We start from the raw sequence: 27,806 nt of genomic DNA on the forward strand, positions 1-27,806 counted from the left end.
GGTGGTGTATATGTCGGAAACAGGGAAATGGGCCAAACACACAAGTGCCGTTTTGCCTTGTTTAAAACTGCATCACCCCTATCTTTTGCTATAATTAAATAGCAGTCCACTTTGCACGTCGCATAGGTTTTCTTGGAAATCTTCAATTTAAACATAATATTATTTCTTATGAATTCCATATAAAAATATAAAAAAATATTGACCTCACATCGACTCAATAGAATTTTGTTCCTTGACATCCCTTCTTTGGTACTAACAAATTAATTTATTCAAAACCATAAAATTACCACCAGATTACATAAATTATGTAATGCTATCCAAAGAACTAACCGAAAGAAATACATTCCATCCTTTTTCCTTGTTTTATCATTGTTATTTTTACATATTTTAACGGCACATTTCGTAATTGTTGACAACTTCACATTTGAGCGTTTAAAACAAGACTAAACGAAAAAGTGATGCATGATCTGTTTCGACATCACTTTTGTGGGGCCATTTTTGGCGGCTGATTGGGTATCCAGTTCTTTATACTATATCAATGGATAATAATAATGAAAAAAGCACGCGGGATCAAGGATTATGAGCCTAAAAGCGGTTCAATAAGTTTGACATTACAAGCAAGTGTGTTGAAAAGTACCTAAGTAATTGAATAAATGCAGACTCCATTACGATTTGCAGTGAAAATGGCATAAAAGCTCCGATCGTTATAAGACACCGAAGGAGCAGGTTCGCTCAGGGCTTCCAGAGCTTGAGCAGGCCGTCCTCGCTGTAGGTGGCCAGCAGGTTCTGGTGCGGGTGGTGCGTCATGCCGATCACGGCCTTCTCGTGCACCTGGCCAACATACAAATACGCATTATAATACAGGATGGATTTTCTTTTTGGGTCAGTGAGGGCAGCTACCAGATCCCGTGCTGCTACGAGAAAACGGTCTTAGAAGACCTTCCCTCGATTTCAAATTAATGAAGATTGGCTTTTACAGATTTTGAAAAAAACATACAGGGTGGGAGAAAAACGTCATTTTTGACAAACTTTTTTTGATGCCAATCGATCCCATTCCTATTCAGGATCAAAAGCTTGTATGGAACCAAAAAAAATTTTCCGGCTAGAAAAGCCACAAATCGAGGAAAACTTTTCCCATACAATTTGTATGAAAATGAAAACTTTTATTTTTCACATGCTATTTTTGTATGCCAATCGATTATCAATAGTTTCCTAGGGGTCAACTTTCGATAATGTACTAAAAAGCCACAAATTAATAAAAACTTTTGCATACATTTACTATGGAGAAAACGTGAAATTTAATTCACATTTTTCTATCTGCCCAATCAGTCCTGTTATATTTAAGGATCATAATACTGTATGAAGACACTGCTGTAAGACTGATGGGCGAGATAGAAAATTGTGAATAAAATTTCACGTTTTCTCCATAGTAAATGTTCAACTCAAATTGGTCGTTACGTCAATAATATGCCAAGTGCCTCGTCACTACTTAGTCTGTCTAAGCTTATGCACCGATTTGTATAGAATAAAGTGGCGGAGTTTACTTATAAACGTCATATTTTCTTAGAAAGTGAACATGAATGATGACAATAGCCACGCTTTGTAGAGTAAGTGGGTACTCACGTTGATGGTCCGCTCCAGCTTGCCGGTGTTGGCGCAGAAGGCGTACAGCACCAGGTCCTCGCCGGCGCAGTACACGAGGCGGCCGCGGGCCGACAGCGCGGCGCACGTCAGCGCTCCGCCCTCGCGCTCGCGCCGCCCCGACGAGAACGAGCGCACCGTCTGCCCGGCCGTGTTCATTATCACCACTGAAACAATAATACCAGTATCACAGTATATACACTTATGAATGGCAAAGCACCAACCCGTTAGTGTATAAATCAAAAATTAATAAATAAATAAATAATAAATCAAATAATAATATATAGCTGGTCAACCAAATCTTGTCAGTAAAAAAAGGCGCGAAATTCAAATTTTCTATGGGACGATATCCCTTCGCGCCTACATTTTTCAAATTTGCCGCCTTTTTCTACTGTCAAGATCCGGTTGACCAAGTACATATATATATTACCAGTGTTAGTCCGGTTGCAGACGACAAAATGCTCGGGGTTCTTGGGCGTGAGCAGCAGCGTGTTGACGGGCGGCTCGGCGCCGGCGTCCCCCGCGGCGCCGAGCGGCTTCAGCGTGGCGGAGCACTCGCCCGAGCGCAGCGCCCACAGCTTCACGCACCCGTCGCTGCTGCCCGACAGCACGCCGTGCCCGTCCGGGGTGAACACCGCCTGACGGAGTTATAATTTGCATTATTTATACGATAAAAAAAAGCGGCCAAGTGCGAGTCGGACTCGCCCATGAAGGGTTCCGTATTTAGGCGATTTAAGACGTATAAAAAAAACTACTTACTAGATTTCGTTCAAACCAATTTTCGGTGGAAGTTTACATGGTAATGTACATCATATATTTTTTTTAGTTTTATCATTCTCTTATTTTAGAAGTTACAGGGGGGGACACACACATTTTACCACTTTGGAAGTGTCTCTCGCGCAAACTATTCAGTTTAGAAAAAAATGATATTAGAAACCTCAATATCATTTTTGAAGACCTATCCATAGATACCCCACACGTATGGGTTTGATGAAAAAAAATTTTTTGAGTTTCAGTTCGAAGTATGGGGAACCCCAAAAATTTATTGTTTTTTTTCTATTTTTGTGTGAAAATCTTAATGCGGTTCACAGAATACATCTACTTACCAAGTTTCAACAGTATAGTTCTTATAGTTTCGGAGAAAAGTGGCTGTGACATACGGACGGACAGACAGACAGACATGACGAATCTATAAGGGTTCCGTTTTTTGCCATTTGGCTACGGAACCCTAAAAACACGTGCGGTGCTTCTAAATAACATGTTGCAGGCAGCGATATGCTATGAAGCGTGATCTGGCGCTTGAATTAATTTGTGTCCGGTCCATGATGTTCACCAAATTACGAATATAAGATGTTTCACTTCGGTATTTGCTGCTCATTGCATTTTTTTTCTTGTTTATATAAGTATATATTGTAACTTTGATATATTCCATACTTTAATATCTTGTATCATATACTGTGCTCTGTTATTATAGCGTGTACTGTGTAACGTATCATATAATTAGTTTCTATTTGTGAGTTCCTATAATTGGCTCTGTGATGCTATCTAAAAAGTCTAATGTATCATTGTTGGAATTCCTTGTATAAATAAACTAGTAGTTCGCCCCGAACTGAGAACTCGCAGGTAACCAAAAATTATATAGCGATTGACTTTGTTCACCTACTTAGGTACTCGTATAGTGCGACATAAAATAATAGAAAATAAATGAGGGCGCCACTTTCTACGTAACTGTCACATTTTTGACGTAAAATGCTTACACATGGCAACAATTTAGTATGGACATTTTTGAGTTCCATTTTATTTAATTTCTACTATTTTATGTCGCTCTATAGGCGGCAATGGATCAAAGATCGCGTGGATTTATTGCAAGGTCTGTGGAGCCCTTAACTGATTGATTTAAGCAAAGAGTAGTATGTATAATATAGTTGGCCAAGCAGATCTTGTCAGTAGAAAAAATGTAGGCGCGAAGGGATATGGTCTCATAGAAAATTTGAGTTTCGCGCCTTTTTTCTACTGACAAGATTTGCTTTTTTACATCTATTTTGAAGCGCCATTTACAAGTTTAGCGTTAAGCAATATAGATGGCGCTATTTTTTCGAATAAAGGGCTTCGTATACGGCTGTCCCTCCCCTGGATTTAAGTCACCACCATAGAGATTAAAATAAACTGTATCTGTGCTAAGCCGAAATATTTCCTGTCAAATGTCAAATACATATATTATGTTTATTCTATTTTATTTCTATCCTGCTAATTATTTCAAAATGGTAAATTTAAAAACGATATTATGTGTTCCGTTCCACGTCTGAGATCTTCATTGAGAGCGTAACGCCTCCGGTGACCGATAGATGCCGCTAGCGTCTATGTAGTCGCTCCGCCGCCTCGCCGTGACGTAGTTCCGCTTCCCTTTCCTGCAAACAGACACCCGCCCCCCGCCACTCGCCGCCGCTATGTCATTGTTTCGTCGACCGTCCTGACCGATGGTCCGCAAATTTTTTTTGCGAACATTTTTGCAGCATGGCGCTTTAAAAATTTTCGATCCAAGTTTGTTCGATTAAATAGCGAGATATAGCCAGAGATCGCCACTACTAGTCTTTTGGCGGTCTCGGGATCGATCTTCCAACGGTGCTTTTCGATTCTACCCACTTTTTTTTTTTTTTTCTTGCTAAATTATCTTTTACATGCCATGCTGCTAAAATCGTTACCGTTAACTCGCATTTTCGAGAATGAAGTAGGAAGTGCGTCAACAAGTCGTTTCAAGTGTCGTTTTTACAACGTGTGGTAACGTAAGTCGCTCCGCATCGGAGAAGAACGCGCGTCATCGTGCCTGCCGCGGGGAGCGGTGCCGGCCCGGCGCAGTGGGGTGCCGGGGCCGCGCTGCAATAGGATAGGTTTGGATTGTCTCAAACCATCTGGTAAGCCAGTTTAATGATATTCTAGCTGTATTTGGCGTTCGGAAGCGCATTGCGAATGCCTACTTGGACGCTAAAGCCCCGGTTCTCGTCCGATTACCGCAGGTGTCGGCCGAGGTCGGTGCTCGTGCTCGGAGCCCGGGAGTATTACCTCGTGTTGTTAGTTTCCGACGCGACAGTTCGTGTCGTTCGCCGCGTCGGCGCTGTCGACTTTCTCTTGTCGTCCGAGGTGACTCCGAGACGCCGCGACGCTGCGGGCCGGCGCCCGAAATGTCGCGGCGCAGGCGCTTCCGGTCCGCGGGACTCCGAGAGACGTCACACGCCCGCTCCTGTTGCTGCGGTCGCGGCGCGGGTGGATCGCGGACCTCTCGGTCCCGTCCTGGCGCCAAGGTGAAGGCGGACCGGACCAAGGGGAGCACGCTATTGCATCTCGACTGCTCAAAGTGGAAGGAAGGTAAGTTACGTGGAAGCCACTCTGTGGAAACACTACGAGTACAGCGGCGGGGCCGTTCGCCGCGCCGGTTGCCATCTATCAAGGCGTCGGGCAACAGTGTCGCCGTGATGTTGCGTGCAACTACGCCACCATGGTGGCGCCAGTCGCCACGCGCACGCCTCCCCCCCTGTGCCGGCGAAAGACGCTACGGTGGCGCTGCCCGCCACGCACATCGGTTCCTCCTGAGCCGGCAACGTCCATCACGCGCATCGGCGCGATGGCGCGTCACGCACCGGCGCCTCCCGAGCTGGCGGTGGCTGTAGCCACGATTGGCGCCGCCCACCTCACGCATCGGCGCCTCTTGAGCTGGCCGCCACCATGGCGCCTTACGCACCAGCGAAACAGTGGCGGACCGCCACGATGGCGGCACCCGCCTCACGCGTCGGCGCCTCTCGAGCTGGCTGCCACGATAGTGCCTCTCGCCTCACCAGCGCCTCCTGAGCCAGTGGCGGCCGCCACGATGGCGCCGCCCACCTCACGCTCCGGTGCCACCCGAGCCGGCCGCCACGATGGCGCCTCTCGCCTCACGCACCTGCGAGCCGGTGGCGGGCCGCCACAAGGGTGCAAGGGTGCGGTGTAGTGGTATGTAGCTAGTAAGTTAAGTATAGATATAGTTTAAGAATAAGACGCGACTCCATGTAAGACAGTCATTAAAGAGACGTAGTCCTAACACGTTGTTTTCACTCAAGTCCGTTCCCGCCTGCCCCACACAGCACATGGCGACCTTGCCATTGACGCGCGAACGCGTTTCGCTTCGCTACAAGGACATTAATTGTAATTAAAAAGAAGTGCTAAAAATGAACAGATATATAAAAGTGCAGGACTCAAATTAATTATGTGTTATATGAACTTTTCATTCTTGTGGTGCATTTTCAAACGTCGTGGATAATTTATTTTATAAAATATGGGCAAGTCATATTCAAAACAAGAAGAAAAGGAGGTGATCATCACTCAAAATGCAGCCGGGAGTAATGCAGCAACTACGGACCAGTCAGAACAAATACACATCAATAACTGGCTTCTGGGTACAATTTTGGCTGTTATTGGATTAGCCGTAATTGTGTATTTATTCAGAAAATATAAGGAGCAACAGAAGAAATGGATTAGGCGCCAGATTAGATCGGAGGTGTTACAAGGTCTGCAAAGAAGATTGTCATGGAAAAGGAAGGCGGAGCAACCAGAAGGAGAAGCGGAAGTTTAAAATAATCGTAGATGGAACAACGGTTACAGGACATTTACAGTGAGTTACAGTTAATCCATGTTAATCTACGAAAGTTAGGTATTGATAAACGGTTAAAGCGAAAAGATTATGTACGACAGAAAATAGATAGAGCAAAATCACTTTACGATAGTTATGAAAATATTGTTAGCTTATTAGATAGTGAGATAGTCGTCGAAAGTGCGTATATTTTAGATTTAGTTATAGAAAATATAAATTTAATATATAAAAAAATCTTGTCATTTGAGAATCAAGAAATTGTTAGTAAAACAGCCACAATGGATAAATTCGATATCAAAGCGGCAGCCACTTTAATCCCCGTAATGAATGGCACGGAGGAAGTTACGGAAAAAATTATAGAAAGCGTAGAAATGTATGAAACATGTTTGACAAATGATAGTTGTAAAAAAATGCTGATTTCTTTCGTATTAAAAACACGTCTCAACAAAGCTGCGAAGCTTAAGTTAAAACAAAATTATGATAAGATTTCAGATTTAATTTCAGATATGAAAAAATACCTGCTTACAAAAAAATCGGCATGTTCCATTTTAACTCAGCTTAACAATATCACTCAGAAAGAAATGTCGGTAAAGGAATACGGTGACAAAATCGAGGAAATGTTTGTAAATCTCACGATATCGCAAGCGGATTCCAATGACAGCGCTTACGAAATTTTGAGACCTATAAACGAGAAAATGGCGGTTAAACGATTTGCAGATGGCCTACGAAATAGGAGGCTAGGAACAATAATTTCAGCCCGGGACTACGAGTGCCTCAAGGACGCGGTGCGAGCGGCCGAAGACGAAGAATCGGCCCAGCAGCCATCGCAAAACATATTTCTGAACTCCGTGGGAAGCAGAGGTAAGTCCAACTATTTTTATAACCGACACAGACCCGTTTATCAGGGTTACACGAACAGAGGCTACCGAGGCTATGATATTAGGTATCCAGGTGCAGCGCCAGGCCGCGGAACCTTCGCTCATCGAGGTAACCAGTATGTGCGACAACCTCGTTTACAACATCCGCAAAACTTTAGAGGGAGATACGGCTATTATAGGGGTTCCCGAGGCAGCCGAGGCAAACCCATTTTAACAGCAATCCCCAGGCCGAACGACGTAAATAGGGAACATTCACAAAATAATGAATCGATCCAGTTTTTTCGATTTTAACGTGTTTGCTTATAACGGCGGTTACGATTTCATTACGATCTATATTAACAACAAGAAACGAACTTTAATTTTAGATACTGGAGCAGGTATATCTATATTAAAACGAAACGTGATATCCGAGACCGATATTGTAAACAAAGACATTGTTATAATTAACGGCATAGGTGGACCGCTTCGCTCGAATAATTATGCTGACATAATGATAACGCTTGAGAACCAGGACGTGTTCGAACATAAATTCCACTTATTCGACGAATTACCATTTATAGAGGATGGTATTATAGGTTTAGATTTCATGAGAACTTACATTGCGGATATCAGCTATAAAAACGATACTTTAACCTTGTTTACTAGTGAGGGAGAGAGTGTGGTACCAATTCATAAGAGTAGCGATTATGATTGTTTAGTAATTCCAGCGCGGAGTGAATCAATGCATTTACTACCATTTCATACGAATAAACAATGCGATTACGTAGTTACAAATAAACACCTTATGGAAAATATATTTTTGGCAGGAGGTATAGTCAGACCGAAAAATGGGAAAATCCCCGTTCAAATTTTAAATACAAGTGAAAAAGAAATTCGATTACCGGTATTTGACATAGAGACGGAAATTTTGGATAATTTTGTATTGTGTACACTCGCGGACAATAAAATTAAACCGGACGTTAATAGGGTGAAACAATTATTACCACTTATAAATTTAAGTCACTTGTCGTTAGAAGAAAGGAAATCAATAGAAATAATATGCGCAAAATTCTCAGATATATTTTATTTAGAAGGAGATAAATTAACTACAACAAATATCATGACTCAATCCATAACTTTAAAACCCAATACTCAACCTGTATATACCAAACCATACAGGCTTCCAGAATCATTAAAACCAGAAATAAATAAACAAATTAATAAAATGTTGCAAGAAGATATTATTGAAAAATCCAATAGTGAATGGTCAAGTCCTATATTATTAGTTCCAAAAAAAGAGGATAGCACAGGTAATAAAAAATGGAGATTAGTAGTAGATTTTAGAAAAGTTAATGAAACTATACAGGATGACAAATTTCCCCTCCCGAATATTACGGAAATTCTGGACGCACTGTCAGGAAGTGTTTACTTCAGTCATCTAGATTTAAGTCAAGGGTTTTACCAAGTAAGCCTAGAGCCGGAAAGTAGGAAAATCACAGCATTCAACACTAGTACAGGGCAATATCATATGAAGCGTCTCCCGATGGGTTTAAAGATATCAGCGAATGCGTTTTCAAGGGTAATGTCAGTTGCACTGTCAGGATTAACTTACGAAAAATGCTTCGTATATTGTGACGACGTCATTGTATTTGGTAGAAATCTGGAAATGCATAACAAAAATTTAATCAAGGTATTTCAGCGATTCAGACAAGTTAATTTGAAGCTTAATCCCTTAAAGTGCGACTTTCTTAAGAAAAATATTTTGTACCTTGGCCATGTTGTTTCTGCCGAAGGAATTTTACCCGACCCAGCGAAAACAAAAATACTACAAAATTACCCAGTACCCACAAACGCAGAGGAAGTAAGAAGATTCGTAGCGTTTTGTAATTATTACCGAAAATTTATACCCAAGTTTGCAGAAATAACATTACCATTAAATTATTTAAGTAGAAAACATGTACCTTTCGTATGGTCTAAGGAGTGTGAGGAAGCGTTTACACATCTTAAGAATGCATTAGTTACTCCACCAATTTTACAGTACCCGGATTTCAGTGAAAATAACGAATTCATATTACAGACAGACTCTTCCGGTAACGCAATTGCATCAGTACTATGTAATTCAAATATGCGACCAGTAGCATATACGAGCAGACCCCTTAATAAAGCGGAACTCAACTATCCAACAATACAAAAAGAACTTTTAGCTATAGTGTGGAGTATAAAATATTTCCGACCTTATCTTTATGGTAGAAAATTTACAATAATGACCGACCACAGGCCATTATTGTATCTTTTTGGGATGAAGGATCCCTCAAGTAGACTTACAAAATTTCGTTTAGAGCTAGAAGAATACAATTTTCAGATAAAATATATAAAAGGAAAGGATAACGTAATAGCAGATGCATTGTCAAGAGTAATTATAACTTCCGATGATTTAAAAGAGATAAACCATAACGTTTTAGCGGTATTGACTAGAGCACAGAAAAAGAGATTAGATGATGTAAGGAAGGATACGCAAGGTAACCCTAACATATCTTCGGACGAGAGGCCTGATCAACCTCGAGTTGCAGATATATTACGGAAGCCGAGCGATATAATAGATTTAACGTTTGTGAACGAAAAAACTATAAACGAGTCGCCACTTTCCCGAATGAAGGTTGAGAGAGGCGATGGCTGAGATACGCGTCATACTCGTGAACGGGTGCTGTTTGTGGAGACTGGTCTATTTAAGCTAACACGAGCTATTATATTTAGTAACTTTATTTTTGAGTATAATTACATGGACACACCTCATTCGGTTCTCGTATGCTATTTTATTTTTACTATCATTTTCTTTAATTTAATGAATGTTTTAATTAGGTATACAGGATTTTGACTCTTGGAGACCCTATACATCTCTAAGGATAATTTGATTAACTACTATATATTTTAATCTTTTAGTTATGATGACACTTAGAGACATTTACATCTCTAAATAATTTTAGATTATAGTTTTTGTATCTTTGTGTTTTTTTTTTTCAATACTATTGTTATTGCGTTTTCTGTAATTCGACATTTAGAGGCTTTATACATCTCTATGTTAGTTTGATTTGATATTTACGGCTTAGTTGTATTTTATAATTATTGATGTGTTTTTTTTTTGCTGTATGTAAATTCCATATTGACGTGTAAAAGTGCCCTTGTGGCCTATTTGCTGAATAAATGTTGATATTTGATATTTGATATTTGACGTCAAAATAAAGTAACTTCAGAAGAAAAATGTTTAGTGTTTGTAGCAGTCGAAAAAACGGTATATATAAATCTAAAATTCCAGTCACATTTCACGCGAGACGTATTTGTGAACGAATTGAAAGATTTTTGCGAAAAAAATAATATAAGAAAACTATGCATAGTAAAAGATATTAAAAACGCGTTATTTATAAAAGAAATTTCGACTGAAATATATTCAAGAAAAGAATGGACCGGTCCTCAATTATTAATTGTTGAAGGTGTTAGGAAAATTGTCGACAATGATGAGAAAACATTTATATTACAAGACTATCACTTGCTGCCTACGAGTGGGCACGCGGGTGTAAGGCGAATGACGAATAATATAAAACGGAAATATTATTGGCCTACTTTAGAGAACGATGTAAGAATGTTTATAAAAAAATGTTCCAAATGCCAAATAATGAAACACTCACCTATTTTGAAGGAGCCAATGGCCATAACGTCAACAGCTGAATCGGCATTTGACAAAATATATTTAGACATCGTCGGCCCTTTAGATAAGGATATTGATGGTAATGTATATATACTCACAATACAATGTGAGCTCAGTAAGTATGTGGAGGCGTATGCATTACCCGCGAAGGACACCGTGACCGTCGCAAAGGCGTTCGTAAGTAATTTTATACTAAGATACGGTGTTCCCAAGGCAATAGCGACTGATAGAGGAGCAGAATTCATGTCTTCAGTCATGGTAGAGGTATGTAAGTTATTGCAAATTGACAAACAGTATTCCACAGCTTATCACCACCAATCTTTGGGTGCCCTCGAAAACTCTCATAAAAGCTTACGTAACTTCTTGCGCATACAATGCGATGAACATATAGATACTTGGGGACAATGGCTACCGTTTTGGTGTTTTTCATATAACAACACTGTACATACTTCAACATCCTATGCACCCTTTGAACTTGTTTTCGGTAAGAAATGTATTTTACCAAGTAGATTAAGTAATGATATTGTTGAACCGGTTTACAATATTGACAATTATGCTATAGAGTTAAGATATAGGATACAATTAGCTAATAAAGACGCACGTAGAAAATTAATTTTAGATAAAACTAAGCGTAAAGAAGTGTATGACAAAAACGCTAAATCAAATGTGTACGAAAAAGACAGTTTAGTTTTGTTAAGAAGTGAAAAAGGCACGAAAATGGACAAAGTGTTTCAAGGACCATACAGTGTCGTCGAAGATTGTGGACTTAATATTAAAATATTGAAGGACGGTAAAGTGGAATTAGTTCATAAAAATAGAATAAAACAGTATTTCGAATAATAGCATTTTCTTAATGTAAAAAAAAAAAAAAAACTTTTATTTTTTTTCTTTTTCTTTTTCACCCCAGAGGTGTAGTGGTATGTAGCTAGTAAGTTAAGTATAGATATAGTTTAAGAATAAGACGCGACTCCATGTAAGACAGTCATTAAAGAGACGTAGTCCTAACACGTTGTTTTCACTCAAGTCCGTTCCCGCCTGCCCCACACAGCACACCGCCCGCCTCGCGCACCGGCGCCTCTCGAGCTGGCCGCCACGATGGCGCCTCACGCACCGGCGCCCCGAGCTGGCGGTGGCTGCCGCCACGATGGCGCCTCTCGCCTCACGCACCTGCGAGCCGGTGGCGGGCCGCCACAAGGGTGCCGCCCGCCTCGCGCACCGGCGCCTCTCGAGCTGGCCGCCACGATGGCGCCTCGCGCACCGGCGCCCCGAGCTGGCCGCCACGATGGCGCCTCACGCACCGGCGCCTCCCGAGCTGGCGGTGGCTGCCGCCACGATGGCGCTTCTCGCGTCACGCACCGGCGCCTCCCAAGCTGTCGGTGGCTGCCGCCACGATGGCGCCTCTCGCGTCGCACGCCGGCGCCTCCCGAGCTGTTGGTGGCTGCCGCCACTATGGCGCTTCTCGCGCCACGCGCCGGCGCCTCCCGAGCTGTTGGTGGCTGCCGCCACGATGGCGCCTCTCGCGTCACGCGCCGGCGCCTCTGCCGCCACGATGGCGCTTCTCGCGTCACGCGCCGGCGCCTCCCGAGATGTCGGTGGTTGCCGCCACGATGGCGCCACCCGAGCTGGCGGTGGCTGCCGCCACGATGGCGCCTCTCGCGTCACGCGCCGGCGCCACCCGAGCTGTCGGTGGCTGCCGCCACGATAGCGCCTCGTGTCACGCGCCGGCGCCACCCGAGCTGTTGGTGGCTGCCGCCACTATGGCGCTTCTCGCGTCACGCGCCGGCGCCTCCCGAGCTGTTGGTGGCTGCCGCCACGATGGCGCCTCTCGCGTCACGCGCCGGCGCCTCCCGAGATGTCGGTGGCTGCCGCCACGATGGCGCCACCCGAGCTGGCGGTGGCTGCCGCCACGATGGCGCCTCTCGCGTCACGCGCTGGTGCCACCCGAGCTGTCGGTGGCTGCCGCCACGATGGCGCCTCGCGTCACGCGCCGGCGCCACCCGAGCTGTCGGTGGCTGCCGCCACGATGGCGCCTCGCGTCACGCGCCGGCGCCACCCGAGCTGGCGATGGATGCCGCCACGATGGCGCCTCTCGCGTCACGCGCCGGCGCCTTCCGAGCTGGCGGTGGCTGCCGCCACGATGGCGCGGCCCACCTCACGTACCGGCACCTTCCGAGCGGCGGCGGTTGCCATGATAGCGCCGGCAATTACGTCGATGCTGCAAGTACGACGCTGTCGTCCTTTGCAATGGCACCCATGTTCTGTTCGTAAGAAAACTTACCTGTTGCCGTTCCCAATGATATCGCCAGCGGCCGTGTCGATGCAGCCCGCCAAGCCGACGCCGGCCGGGCGCCACGCCGCCGCCGTCCGGCGCCACGTGTACCACGGTACCAGTTTTCCCTGTCCACATGGCCCCATTGAGGTACGCAGGCGCTTATAGCTATGGTGCAACAGCACGAGCAGACCGCTAAACTCTTGCTTTCGGTTAAGGATTCCTCCGTCGCCAAGGCGACGGCAGACAAGGTCCCGTGTGCTCCGCTCAAAACCGAGGTTGAAGGCATTGAGCAGTGTTCACATAATTATCGCTCTACTTGCCCGCGCTCTCCAGCTTAAGTTCCGTCTTACAAAGACGAACTCGTTCGCCAAGCCCCTAATAAACAAAATGGGACAAATAAACCCGCTGCGCCTGAACGAGCTTGTGTTTCCGGTGCCAAGAGAAAGGGGCCAGGAGGACTCCAGCAGTTTCCATCTGTCTGTCTTCGACTTTATCGAAACAGTTTTGTTAAGTAAAGCGCCAAAATCGATTTTAGACTTGATTTCATCAGTGCGATTTCCTTAAAAGCATGCTACCATGCTCCTATACAAGTTTGACTGAAGGTTTTTCGTTTTCTCAACATACAGACCTGCCTTGCTGCCGAGTTTCTCACAGAAACTATACTCGATGCCTCCTGTTCAGTCTCAAATTCGCAAACGTTAGTTTATGGAGATTGCACCGTCGTAGTCCTCACCTTATACCTGTAGTCCGTTATTCCGTTAATAATGGTAGACAATGTACGAAGTGAGGCCCTTCAAGTGGAGAGTACTCGTTAACGGGCCGCACCTGCAGCGCTGACGACAGGAGTGTACTACAAACATACAACCGTTACTACGGTTGTCGAAAAAACTGCTGATGCCAGCAGATCGTCTATAGTTCGCGCTGGTTCCTTGCTACTTACCAGGTCGGTATAACCCCCAAAGGCGACGGTTTATCAAAAAGTCACTGCGTCCCCCGAGTGGCAGCTGCGCCCAGAAGCCGCCGAGACTATCTTCGCCTGATAGGCACCTTGTTGGCCGGCCTCTCCGCTTTCGAGAGCCCTCGCACTGTACCACGGTATGTCTTAATCGACTCTTTGAAGTGCTACCACGACGCGTTTGGCAGCTGCCGGTGATACGACTTGACATGGATATCTCCACCTCCCAGGCTAGTCTGTTTACTGTGACGGCGTGATGAGGAGAGCTTTCTCGCAGCTGTGGTAAGCTTGCAATTTACTGGCGGTCCTAGTGAACACAACGTCAGACCACCATCCCTTACAAGTCAACGACCTTAAGAATCGAGGCGTAGCTCCTGTCAGATAGGACGCTCCAACACCGAGCCGGCGATAACCGGGTATTTCCGGTTCCGGTACTGGTTGTCTAAAAAACCAGTACCGGGGAGCACTCCCTAGATCGTCCCCTTGTCGAGGTCGCTGTACGCCCACAATGTAGAAATGATCATCATGATGCATCAAAAATGAGATCGTCTGCCAGGTACCTCTAATACCCAGTGAAGTAGCAAGCTATCTCAGACATCTATTTCTATTATCCATGTTAGCTTTCAGAATGATACTTGTTCAGAAGCCTGTAACAAGTGCTGTATGTGAACCACTATCGGACACTATGCCTTCTTCCATCGTCATTAATAGCGAGACCAGCGCCTCCCAAACCACCAGCTTGGGACGCGAGAAATCTTATTCAAATTACTTGCCCTAACTTGAATAATCCTACAACGTACCTATATAGAAGAGCTGCCGCACCTTTACTGTTAGCATCAGGCCGCAGGGTCAATGACCTTACCCTACTACACTGTAGCCCAGGCAATTACACAGATAACTTTGACGCTATTATTTTGTGTCCGAAATTCGGTTCTAAACCAGATAACGTGTCTCACCGACTGGACTCTCTTAGAAGCTTCGGAATAAAGTATAGACCCAGTAGGTAGTCTGGGTACGTCAACTTGTGAGAATTACACAAAATGTTAGGGAACACTGCGCTTATTTCCTTCAGACACAGTAGTCTCATCCAATCCGGTCTCGCCTACGATTGCTTTCGATCCATGATGTACTTAAGGTGACGGTAGAGGTGGGTAAATTTTCAGATTCTGTCAATTTACCCCATTTCACACACAAGCGCACTTCACGCACACTACCTCACTTTACTGGGACAGGTCATTGACCCATCAAGTTTTTTTAAGATTGCGTTTTGAGTTTAGTGTTAACCACTGACCTCTTTTGAGGAACAGAAACTGTAAAAACGTTCCATTGAAAGAAGAAAGAGAAACAATACATTAAATCTTGCTCTCCTTGTCTGTTCATGTCACACGTGACGTATTTAAATTCTAATTTAATTCATTTGATTGTTAACTATTTTCTGCATATTATGGCTTTGTCGAGATATGCGTTTTGTAAAGTTAAACCGAATAAACCCAGATGTCATTAAGTCAGATGTAAAATGTTATTTACTACTCTATACGGTTATTCATAAGGCGAAAAATCAATTCAATTAAAAATTTAAATAAATAAAGTTTCGGCAGGGTGGAAATTTAATTAAGGCCGACAAAATAAAATTTAATAATATATGTCGGCTGATGTACCCCTAAGATCTTTACAGATTTACTTGTACGAGTATCCTATATTCGCTATTTATTTTGCTATTAAATTTATAAAATTAAAATAAATAATTAAATATTATACTGGCATTCCACCGCTATTATTTCAGTGCTGAACTGATTATCTTCGATCGTAGCCTTGATGATGTAGTTGTACTTACACTTACGGCGGTAGGAGCGGCAATGAACCCCGCGCAGCGTAGAACGAGAGGTGCGTTGGGATAAGTGCATATACATATAATTCTTCGTGCGTCTGTCTGTCTGTCCGTCCGTCTGTCACAGTCTATTTTCTCCGAAACTACTGGACCAATTCAGTTGAAATTTGGCACACATATGTAAATTTGGCACACAAATGTAAATTTGTGACCCAAAGATGGACGTGTAACGTAAATAAAATGTATTTTAGAGAATTTGAAATACGGTAGCCATTTTTGGGGGGGGTAAATGAAAAAATTAAAAAATATGTTTTTTAAACTATATAGTGTTACATATCAAATAAAAGAGCTCATTGTAAGAATCTCAAACATAACTTTTTTTATAATTTTAGGATTAATAGTTCAGCAGTTATTCATGAAAATAGGCAAAAAATGATCATTCTCCGCCCACTTTCTCCGAAACAACTGGATCTAAAATTTTGAAAAAAATACACAAAGTAGTTCTTTACCTATATATGTCAGGAAAATCTATAAGAAATGTGCAGTCAAGCGTGAGACGGACTTAATATACGGAACCCTTAGAATGCGAGTCCGACTCGCACTTGTTTTTGTTTAGCTCTTATTAGGTTTAAGGAGTTTTATGAGTGAAAAAAGAAGTTTTTTGTTTTATGTGCCCGCGTTATTGCCGATCGATTGTGTTTTAAACGATAATTAGACAAAAAAACTTGTTTTTCACCCAACGAATATAGATCCCCATGACACATCTTCCAAGTCGCCTTTGGATAGGCTTAATTTTAAAAATAATTGAAATAATGTTCTATATCATTCATACTTGCAAAAAAAGACTAAAAATAATTTACGTGACCAATGCTTATTATTAGTAAATATCTTACAATTTAATATCTGATATATCACACGATACAAAAAAATGGCCGCAAAGTTAAAAGTTTATTTATTTACGTTACTAGTCCATCTTTGGATCACCGACTCTTTGTCATATGTGAAAAATGTGTACCAAATTTCAATTGAATTAGTCTATTAGGGGCAGACACACGAGTGATCTTAAAAGGGATTTTTTTCTTGAATGATTTGTATGTACTTACCCCAACGCACCTCACGTTCCACGCGGCGCAGCGTAATCAGTAAGTACCTAATAATTAGTGTCCGACCGAAACACAAATTTCTGTATATATAAATATTGTTGTCCTACTTGCTCGCCAACTTTTGGTCTTTGTCACATAGTTTAGTTTCATAATACGAAGTACTATTTCGTATGTTTCGGCCAGGCCGAAAGATTCGGCCGTTTTTTGGCCGAAACCGAAACTACGGCCGAAACATGATTTTATGGCCGAAACCGAAACCGAAACCGAATCTTCGGTCGAACACTACGAATAATCACAATGGTCTTAAGTACCACAGACCCTACTGTCGCTTAAGTCCTTTATGCCAATCTCTGCCTATTAGAACTTATAAAAAAAAAGAAACCGAGTAATTATATCCAACTACCGAACCTGCTTACAAATTTTCTCGAGATATTTGAGAAATGTGATATGCAAAGGAGAACATTCGAACAAACGAAAGTATTTTTGCCCAAGCTGAAACGGAGACCTTCGCCTACGCTCGGTCAGTGATGGTTTAGGTACAGTCAGCTGCAGGTCACCCCTGCATAGAAGATTGTATGCAGGGGTGGTACCTTTTCTCTGCAGCTGACTGTACACCTATAAAAAATTGTTGTACCTGCTGCAATTTTATACCGGTACCGTACTTTATATTTCAACAGGTATAGTACCTTCAAAACGAAGCGGTATTGATAAATAATAACGGTACCGTACCGCCTATAAATAATAATAATAATTCAGCCTATATACAGGGTGGTCCAAACCTTGACGTCCAAAAATTTTTTTTTAGATTCCTCACGTCGTGGGCTATCAGAATATACCCCATGTATGTTAGCCGATTTTTCGTAGTTATCGAGTTATGATTTTTTTTTACTTTTAACTTTTCATATGAAATTCCGGGGTTCCCATACAGAGTGGCTAAAAAATAACTGCATTTCCGTTGCCAGGGAGGTTTTGGGATTATACTGAGCAACTTTTACAATGGGGCCAACCCCGAAACCGCGAAAAAAAATTACCCTTCCATAGAAAATGGACTAGCCAAAATGTATAAAAAGCCAATTTTTTTTTCGCGATTTCGGGGTTGGTCCCATAATAAAAGTTGCTCAGTATAATCCCAACACCTCCCTGGCAACGGAATGCAGTTATTTTTCAGCCACTCTGTATGGGATCCCCGGAATTTCATAGGAATAAGAATAAGAATAGAATAAGAATAAGAATTGTTTATTGCCACATACATGAACATAAAATAGAGTTAGAATTACTTACATAATAAAATAAAACAGTTGTTATCATATACAAAACAAAAGTGAGAAGATCTTTGTATTAGGCACAGGGTTCCAGTCTCAGCGTGTGCCGGGCCTAGGTGCCCGGCGCTGGTTTTCAGACCGGTCCCAGACTAAGGACGGTCGGAGAATATTACCTACATAGGAAAAGTTAAAAGCTTAAAAAATCATAACTTGAAAACTACGAAAAATCGGCTAACATACATATGGGGTACATTATGATAGCCCACGATTTTTGGACGTCACGGTTTGGACCACCCTGTATAGACAATAATCTCAACGCTAGCCCAATGCGGATTGGGGACTTCACACACAGCTTTGAATTTCTTCGCAAATGTATGCACTACGAGTATGCAGGTTTCCTCACGATGTTTCCTCCTTCACCGAAAAGCTAGTGGTAAATATCAAATGATATTTCGTACATAAGTTCCGAAAAACTCATTGGTACGAGCCAGGATACCAATGAGTTTTTCCTTACCGCTTATACCGTAAAGAAATAATGCAGTCTCTGCTTTGCACGATTATTGTGTGGACATAATTCTTATAATCACCGAAACATACATACCTCTACGCACAGAATGTCATTGAAATAAAACATTGTTTTTTATAGTAAATTAATATAACATTCGATTTATACACATAACAATAAGCAGGCCAGGCCGCAGCGATATTGGCCTGTAAGCTTCATCTCGGTCTCCAAATCCGCAAAACTCGCTGGTACTAAATGCTGGTCTTGCCGTTATTAATTATCTTGATTCTTGAAGATTATCAGAACAGCACGTTACGTAATCGCATACATAGACGGAACGAACGTCAACAAAGTAGGTGTAGACACTGCAAGTCTTTAGGTATTAAACGAATTACGCTTCGTATTAATAGATGAGTAATATTTAAATGAACATATAATATTCTCTAACATAAATACAAGATTACAATTAATTGACATCAAAAGTCATTGACGTACAGAAGTCATATACATTTTTATAATGACGCAAAATTGATACCAGCATAATGAAAATCAATCCCAATCAGTAAAACGAGTCTTTAAACTTTTTTCATTTTAAGCGGGTTTTGAAGGAACAAGTTACTTAAATTCGATTGTAATCGTATTGTTTTAGGATAATTTACTGCTGTTTTCGACCGTTACGACCCGTAAATAACAACAACTCACATTTAAAATTTGACTGGAGCTCGACGTGATTATATTTATTTACCCTATTTTATGAAATACAATTTATCTACTGGTATACATTTTCGTATGCGTATATGATTAAATGTCTTTATTAATGTCAAAAACGAGCTATGACGATGTACACGTCTGCTTCGATGCAAGGCCAACGGCCATCTGACTCGAAGAAGAGTTTTGAGTGATGTCGTCAATGTATGGAAATTATACGAAAGTTTACATTTGGGATTGAATTTCTGTGTTGTATTTGTGAGTAAAAATATAAGTAGATAATAATCTGGTAGTTTAGTTATCTAGCCTTCAAAATCCCACAACAACTCAATTACTGTCAAAGACAAAACTGTAATGCGTCTTGCTCAAACGGAACTCCATATTTTGATTTTTGGACACTTTTAGTGTCGATTTGTAGAGAATTACAGGAAATAAAAAAAAATATGGCGTGAAGAGCCGGTACACGGCTTCTTCGTGAACAGATTTGCGTATAATTTAATGCAGTTATTAATCATTCATTGAACAAATTGATTGCACAAAGTGAGGTCTAAATCGAAAACGTCATATACCGTCCCCTTAATCACTAAATTAGCTGAAAAACTATCCAATTACTTAGTGATATTTTGGCTTAAGTTAATTGGGAACATGACTCTTTCTTTAGACGATCCTATCGCCGAGATTATTCTGCGGATCGGATGCGATTTCGAATGAGAAATCTCTCAAACCAGTTTAACGTCAGATTCGAACCTGGGATTACAGTTTAAATTCTCAATTTCCTGTAATGCATCATTATAACGAGTTATTGATTTCATGGGTTGCAGTAAGGCGTATATATATTTATTCTTTCTCTGAGTTATATGACAGTAGGTGTAGCCCTAACGCTTGCGCGCCCGCTGACTCGCCACCAGGAGATAATAAACAGGTCTCAATGAAGATCTCAGACGTGGAACGGAACACATAATATAAAAATTTTACCTTCCAATAAAATTATTATTATGTTTCCTTCCACGTCTGAGATCTGAGTAATGCCTTCCTGGCAGGCTACTAGGCTACTTTTATACCGACAGTACTTCTCCTCAACAATGACATAGCGGCGGCGAGTGGCGGGGGGCGGGTGTCTGTTTGCAGGAAAGGGAAGCGGAACTACGTCACGGCGAGGCGGCGGAGCGACTACATAGACGCTAGCGGCATCTATCGGTCACCGGAGGCGTTACGCTCTCAATGAAGATCTCAGACGTGGAAGGAAACATAATAATAATTTTATTGGAAGGTAAAATTTTTATATTATAAAAGTGTAAGTCGAGCACTTTCATTTGATACTAAACTCGACCATGTTTCTTGCAAAAAAATGACCAGAATAGCAAGACCTCTCACAAACAGCTTTTTTGCCTTCTAAGCTCTTCTAGCTCAATAACCTCTTGATCGGGCCTGCTCATAATTTAATGACTTAAATATAATGCCCTCGAATACACGTTTACCCAATTTCATTTAAATTAGAACAAATTTACTTAAGTTATTGAGTATCAAACTATCTTCTGACAGTTCAGCTTAAAAACATCGAAATGCCGAGACGTGCCGCTAGCCAGCCGCGTGTTCAAAGTCGAATGTAAGAACTTCGCTTCGCTTCGCTTCGCTTCGCTCGCTCGTTCGATAAACCGTACACGGCGGGAAGAAGTTGATAACTCGCAGGAAAAATATGAAGAAATTTGAACCTTATGTAATTTAATTTAAAGTTCAAATTTCTTTAACAAAATATCTGGAGTTATCGACTTCTTCCCGCCGTGTACCGTATAGATCTAACGTTCCAATTAGTGATGTAGCTAGACGGAGGCGAAACGGCGCCTCGCCCGAGGCCTCGCACTTAAGGGGGCCCGCGGGAGCCGACCCCCGAGGCCGTGGATTCGCACGGAGCGTTTTATTAACGACTATATTAAAATGCACTGGTTCGGAGAAAACAAAAAAGTATTCTGACAAATAAAAATAGACAAAAAAGTATCAAAACCATAAACATAATAAAAAAGGTAAATGTATACAAAAAGGTCGTGCTATCTTGCACAGAGCGGTCGCAGAAGGCCGACAACGGTCCCTCACCTCGTTCACGAAGGACGTGTGCCCTCGGAACTCCTTGAGCAGCTTGCCGGACTTGAGTCCGTGGATGCGCACGGTGCGGTCGAAGGAGGCGGACAGCAGCTGCGCCGAGTCCCGGCTGAACTGCAGCGAGGTCACGCCGCGCGAGTGCGCGCGCTCCAGCCGCCGCTGCACCGCGCCCGTCGACACGCGCCACACCTGCCGGCGGCACGGGCCACTTCAGGCTGCTCAATGGTTCTAGAGGTCTCAGGTAATAAATATGTATATATAACAAAACAAACGAATAAAAAAAAAATACACCATGGGCTTCACTAGCAGTTTCACTTTACTAAAACAAATTCATTCCGAAAATGACAATAATATCTAAGGAGTTTCCTCGATTTCTTCAGGGTCCCATTCTTTATCAAATCGAATCAAATATCATTTATTATCAGGCAACTGAGGCCCGTAGATACATACCTTACAAACTAACATACATACGATAATAAAAATCTTACAAGCTAAAAAATATTTTATTTCGGCGACACGGTGGTTTTCTGTTGTGTCGCCTGTTCCGGTGTAGGATTTGGCAGAGTTTTATGGAATATGGAAGATTCTTTAAAGAAAAAAAATGCCAGTACGGATATCCGTACTGGCATATTCATATATTATGATTTATGAATATGAATAGATGCGGCCTGCCCTGCCGTGCCCACGCTGTGGCAAAAAGGAGACAAGCTTACACTTAGGCACTAGCAGAACGTATTGTGTACGCGCCAGTGCGATATAATGCCTTCAGTAGAGATAGATCCTACATTAGATTAGATGCGAGCGAACTAAGGGACGTCGAACTTATAGATGTCCTTCTGTTCTGCAGGAAAACAACATTTGATGAGTATAGTGTGGGAACGGGTCTCCTGCAGTTCCAACTCCAGAGAGTTGAGCTGAATGGACGCAATAAGCATCGACAGCGCGCCTGTTTCCGGCCGGGCGTCCCTGCACTACGTCTACATGTTCTAACCTTGACGCGGCCATCGTTGGCCCCGGCGGCTAGAGTGTCCGAGTCGCGGGCGAACGCCAAGCTGAGTACTGCTTCCTCCATGCTCATGTATTCCTCTTGAGCTTGGTAACGCAGGTCCTTACGGATCTTGCCTGTCGTGAAGTTCCACACCTGTATACGATACAAATTACAATAAACATATAAATATTCAATTGTACAGTTTCAAACGCGAGTTCCCTCGAGTTCCCAAGCGTCGGCGTCTAGTCAACTCTATGGCTGCTGCTCGACGCAACGTTGGCGGAACTGTGCCGCGACACCCTTTTCCATAGCGCTCACTAGACGCCGACGCTCGAAAGACGCTAGTGTGGGGTGGCCCTTAGTGTATCACAGATAGCTAAAATAAAAAAATGCCAAAAGTAAACGACAGCTACAGTTTCTTCGAAAAGTAAAACTAACGCTTTTTTTTCGACTGAGATATCTCGTAAATAAAAGCGCACACCGGCTCAGTGTCATAACGACCCATGATGATAAAAGTGGAGTGCAAGTTGACATGACGACGGTTTATTCCCCTCACCTCGACCAGGCCGTCGACGGAGCCGGTGACGAGGTACTGGCCGTCGGGCGAGAAGCGCGCGCACTCCACGTGGGACTTCTGCCCGAACTTGATGGTCTTGAACAGCTGCGTGGGGCACTGGTCGTCCTCCTCGTCGCGGATGGCGGCCTTGCCTCGGAACAGGTCGATGGTTGTGCCTGACGGAGACGACGAGGGAAAAATTAAATAAAGCTCGAAGACCCACGTGAGGGCTTCACGCGCTCCTACATACTGCGCGCCGTAGGCTCCCTTCATCCCTAAACGTTCAGGTCGCGCCGCGCGCGCTCTTATCCCATACAATTTGTATGAAAATAAAAACTTTTATTTTTCACATGCGATTTTTGTATACCAATCGATTCCATTCCTATTCAGTATCAATAGTTTCCTAGGGGTCAACTTACGGTAGTGTACCAAAAAGCCACAAATTAATAACAACTTTTTCCATACATTTACTATGAAGAAAACGTGAAATTTTATTTACAATTTTCTATCTGCCCAATCAGTCCTGTTACATTTAAGGACCATAATACTGTATGAAGACATTGCTGTAGGACTGATGGGAGAGATAGAAAATTGTGAATTAAATTTCAGGTTTTCTTCATAGTAAATGTTTGGAAAAAGTTTTTATAATTTGTGGCTTTTTAGTACATTACCGTAAGTTGACCCCTAGGAAACTATTAATACTGAATAGGAATGGAATCGATTGGCATACAAAAATCGCATGTGAAAAATAAAAGTTTTCATTTTCATACAAATTGTATGGGAAAAGTTTTCCTCGATTTGTGGCTTTTCTAGCCGGAAATTTTTTTTCGGTTCCATACAAGCTTTTGATCCTCAATAGGAATGGGATCTATTGGCATCAAAAAAAAAGTTTGTTAAAAATGACCTTTTTCTCGCATCCTGTGTGTTTTTTCCAAAATCTGTAAAAGTCAATCTTCATTAATTTGAAGTCGAGGGAAGGTCTTCTAAGACCGTTTTCTCGTAGCAGCACGGGATCTGGTAGCTGCCCTCACTGACCCAAAAAGAAAATCCACCTGTATAATGAAATTAATGAACGCCTGGGGCGCTTCGTGTCAAAATGCTGGGCGAAAACCATAACCAAATTTTGATGGCTTTTTTCAAAAGCAATAATTTAAGTGGCCCGCCCACTTGTAAACTTCGTGGTAAAACAACTAAATTAACTCGATACACACAATTTTCCACATTTTAGAATCAAGGCATTCCAATCCAACGCGCGAGTCCTAATTTGCGAATCCAGATCGCGTGTGGTTTTTGTAATCGTGAATCGGCATTGTGACACACCTGGCGGGAGCAGCCCCTGGTGCTGCTGCCACTTGAGCGCCTGCCCCAGCAGCGCCAGCAGGCGGCTGGACGGCACGACGGACACCTCGCCGGCCAGCGAGGCGGCGATGGCGGCGCGGCGCCGCTCCTTGCCGCCGCCCGCGCCGTACGCCTCGCGGGGGTCGAAGTACGAGCGGGAGAGGAGGTTCTCTGCAACGACAAAGGAAATATACATGTTCAATATTACATACTTATAATAAAAAAAAATTACTATGTTGTGTAATTTCCTCTATGACCTTCTCAAAACTCTATCGACCCAAAAGACAAACACCTTAGTTTAGGCACATTACAATGGGCTAATAATTGTCAAAAAAATACCAGCGCTTCTAACCTATATCTCTGACCATTCTCGGCACAAGAAACTCGGCAGGACTTATTCTTCTAAAACGAGGTAAGTATCTCACGCAATGATCGAAATTAACGAAAACCGCGAGGAAAGAATATGGATTTAAAAAGCATGCTACAATCAGCTCTCTATGAGTTTCTTTTTAGGTACAAACATAGTTTTAAGGAACTTGGTAGTTGGGAGTGGTATAACTAGTTAAGATTTTAATAGTCACAAGAGACAAAGCTTCGTTTACCAAGGTGTATGTAGCGGTCGGTGTGGTGCTGCTTCATGAGCCGGCAGGGGTGCGAGTTGCGCAGCAGCTGCCGCGCCGCGCCCAGCTCGCGCAGCTCGATCAGCTCCAGCACCACCTGCAACAACAACATGCTCAATGTGAACACTGTTAACACACATTCTGTTCTACTTATCTATGAGAATGATTGGATTTTAGTGATGAGTCCATTGACATTACTCCCAACAAATGTGCAAGTGGTTTAATAGTGGCATTTTATATCATGATTAAATCATTTTGAAAACTTCAACTTGCACATTGAGTAGATACAAATTAAGAATCAGTTAAGCTTTGGATTCCTCCGAAAACGGTGCCGTCATATTACGGCCGTAATATAGCGGTGAATGACGTCACTAGAACGTTGTCTCTGTAAACAAGATGGCGCGGTTTCCTAGACGGCGTTGATTGTCAACGTAACGTAATAAAGCGGTGCCGTCATTTGGATGACGGCCGCCATGACCTTATCGATAGTTTCGTGAACGTTTTATTAGATAGCGGTGACGCCATTTTGAATAAATGACACGAGATTTGAATAAATGATTCCGTACTACGATTATTTTCCTCTTCTGATGATATTTCATCCTCCAAGTAAATTATAGATGGTCAAGCAAATCTTGTCAGTAGAAAAAGGCGCGAAATTCAAATTTTCTATGGGACTATATCCCTTCGTGCCTACATTTTTCAAATTTGCCGCTTTGAACTTGGTGGCTGACCGTGTGTTATGACGCCGTGGTACTTTCCACATGTTGTCACCGTAAAGACGGCCGTCTTTTGCTGCCGCTATATGACGGCCGTCATATAATGGCACCGTTTTCGGAGGAATCCAAAGCTTTACAGTTGTTTATAATAAGTTTCAAATATGTGTGCCATGCAACTTGCTGCTACCTTGTACTGGAGTATATAATGGCTGAAAAGCCTCAATAACCTGTTCATACAGCTCCACCAGCTTGCGCTCGGGCAGCTTCAGTGCGGCTACGCAGCCCAGCACCGCGTCCCAGTGCCCGCTGTTGATGTCTGCGCAGAATCCGTCCACACTCTCCACTGTGTTCAGTGACACACCTGTTTCTTCCTGCAACACAGAATAATTCAAAATAGATTATTTACTCGCCTACTTTTATCCCAATTTAAGCTCTAGCACTTAAGCACCTCAGTATACAATTGGCAATGATTTGCAAGAAAAGAGTGAGAACATAATATAGAATTTGTTTTGTTTAAAAACCAATGAGACAAAAATAAATCTAAATTATTGTAATTAAAAAAAATTAACTACATTGAAGTTACTTATTGTACTAAAATTGGAATCATGAGGATAAGAGAAGTTCCAACAGAACCAAGAACCAAGTTTCACCAGAGATTTCAAAATAGCACCAACTTTACACATTTCACCCACTAAATAAATACTGACCTGCAGCGTCTGAAGCGTGCGCGTGAGATTCGACTCCTTCAGGTACTGCTGGATCAGCCGGATCACGCTGCAATAACCACACACATTATCAGTACCTATCAACAACAGCCCTATCAAATATAACTATTTTCACTTACAGTGATTACAGAAGTCGTTTTAACGACTTATCCTAAAGAATAAGGTTCGAATACGCATTCAATTAAGTCTTAGTAATTAAAATGTGTAATATGATGAAAACTTAATATTAGTTATTAACAAACGAATCGAATTGTTAGAAGTTCAATACTCACTCTGCGGATTCTATTTCGATAGACATTGTGACTTATTCGTCTATCCCTGTAATAAATTGATGTTATTACTACACAACTAGTTCGTTATTATGGTCAAATTCACTATAAGTTGAATAATAGTAATTCGCTTCGCTCATTAGCTGACTGATATTTATTTACGTTTTGAGGTTATGCTAAGCTTTGCATTAACTGTCAACGTCAAATCGAAGTACTGTGCTACGGTCGCGTTCGAGCTACAGAAATTTTTGCGAATGTTTTGCACATAGCGCATGTATTTGAAGTACGGATACGTATTCTAAAGGTACGGATTTGAATTCACTTGAATCTTATTACTATTACAGCTTCCACATTTGCGTCTTTGGTATTGAAAGGATGCTTAAAACGTACATGTAACAAGCACGTAACAAGCGATTCTCTGTGGCGAGTGGTAACTTACGCTATATCCAGCGGCATGCGCTCCAGTCATGCAGATGCCACTGCACCTGTATGTTTCATTATAGCATTAGTATAGCCTATTCGCTTTTCTAAGATCAAGTACGTCCTTACTTGTGAGTTGTGGTCCATAGGTCCATCGTCCATACTATAAGACTGGCAAGCTAAATCTTAAAAAAACAGACGGGCTATAACTCGATGCATATTATTCATATTGCAGCAGGCGCCAGAACCCCGACATAATATACTATGCGCCGTGTTGAAGAATGGATAATGAAACATGATTTAATACAAGATTCTTTTATTTTATTTAAATCGCTTAAAACTAAAATTACACGTCACCAGGCATAAGAGAGCCCGTGCGAGGCGCACTGCGCCGCTATTTAATGATAGTTACGATGTGTTTTATGACAGGCTCTTATACCATTTCTCAATATAATTTTTATAAATTAAGTAGTCGCTATTATTATACGTTATCACTTATCAGTCAAATTTGCGTCATCGCCGACACTCAACAATCCAATAGCGAGATCATCCTAAACCTAAATTTAAGTTGGGGGTCAAAAATGGATCCGCATATTGTCTCACTGGATGTTAAAAGTAAATT

At 42.3% G+C, this 27,806-nt stretch overlaps 1 protein-coding gene across 1 annotated transcript; it reads right to left on the reverse strand.

Annotated features, from left to right (window-relative positions):
• Nucleotides 1-624: 624 nt before the first annotated feature.
• On the reverse strand, nucleotides 625-26,903 carry LOC134662011 (WD40 repeat-containing protein SMU1). Its single transcript, XM_063518251.1, has 11 exons — nucleotides 26,768-26,903; nucleotides 26,478-26,544; nucleotides 25,998-26,141; nucleotides 25,037-25,151; nucleotides 24,417-24,605; nucleotides 23,097-23,272; nucleotides 22,544-22,693; nucleotides 21,547-21,741; nucleotides 2,072-2,279; nucleotides 1,624-1,808; nucleotides 625-831 (listed from the first exon to the last, which is right to left on the reverse strand). Exons 1-11 carry the CDS (start codon nucleotides 26,791-26,793, stop codon nucleotides 733-735), a joined length of 1,554 nt encoding a protein of 517 aa, XP_063374321.1. The 5' UTR covers nucleotides 26,794-26,903; the 3' UTR covers nucleotides 625-732.
• Nucleotides 26,904-27,806: the final 903 nt, after the last annotated feature.

This window comes from Cydia amplana, chromosome 2 (assembly GCF_948474715.1).
Source record: "Cydia amplana chromosome 2, ilCydAmpl1.1, whole genome shotgun sequence".
In the NCBI taxonomy this organism is placed as follows: domain Eukaryota; kingdom Metazoa; phylum Arthropoda; class Insecta; order Lepidoptera; family Tortricidae; genus Cydia; species Cydia amplana.

Bases quoted from the DNA above. Each gene is read 5' to 3' on its own strand.
- LOC134662011 (XM_063518251.1), bottom strand. From the start codon at position 26,793: ATGTCTATCGAAATAGAATCCGCAGA. The intron at 25,152-25,997 runs GTTATTGAGGCT...TTGTTGTTGCAG, and splicing joins TGGTGGAGCTGTATGAACAG to GTGGTGCTGGAGCTGATCGA. The intron at 2,280-21,546 runs GTGAGGGACCGT...TAACTCCGTCAG, and splicing joins ACACGTCCTTCGTGAACGAG to GCGGTGTTCACCCCGGACGG.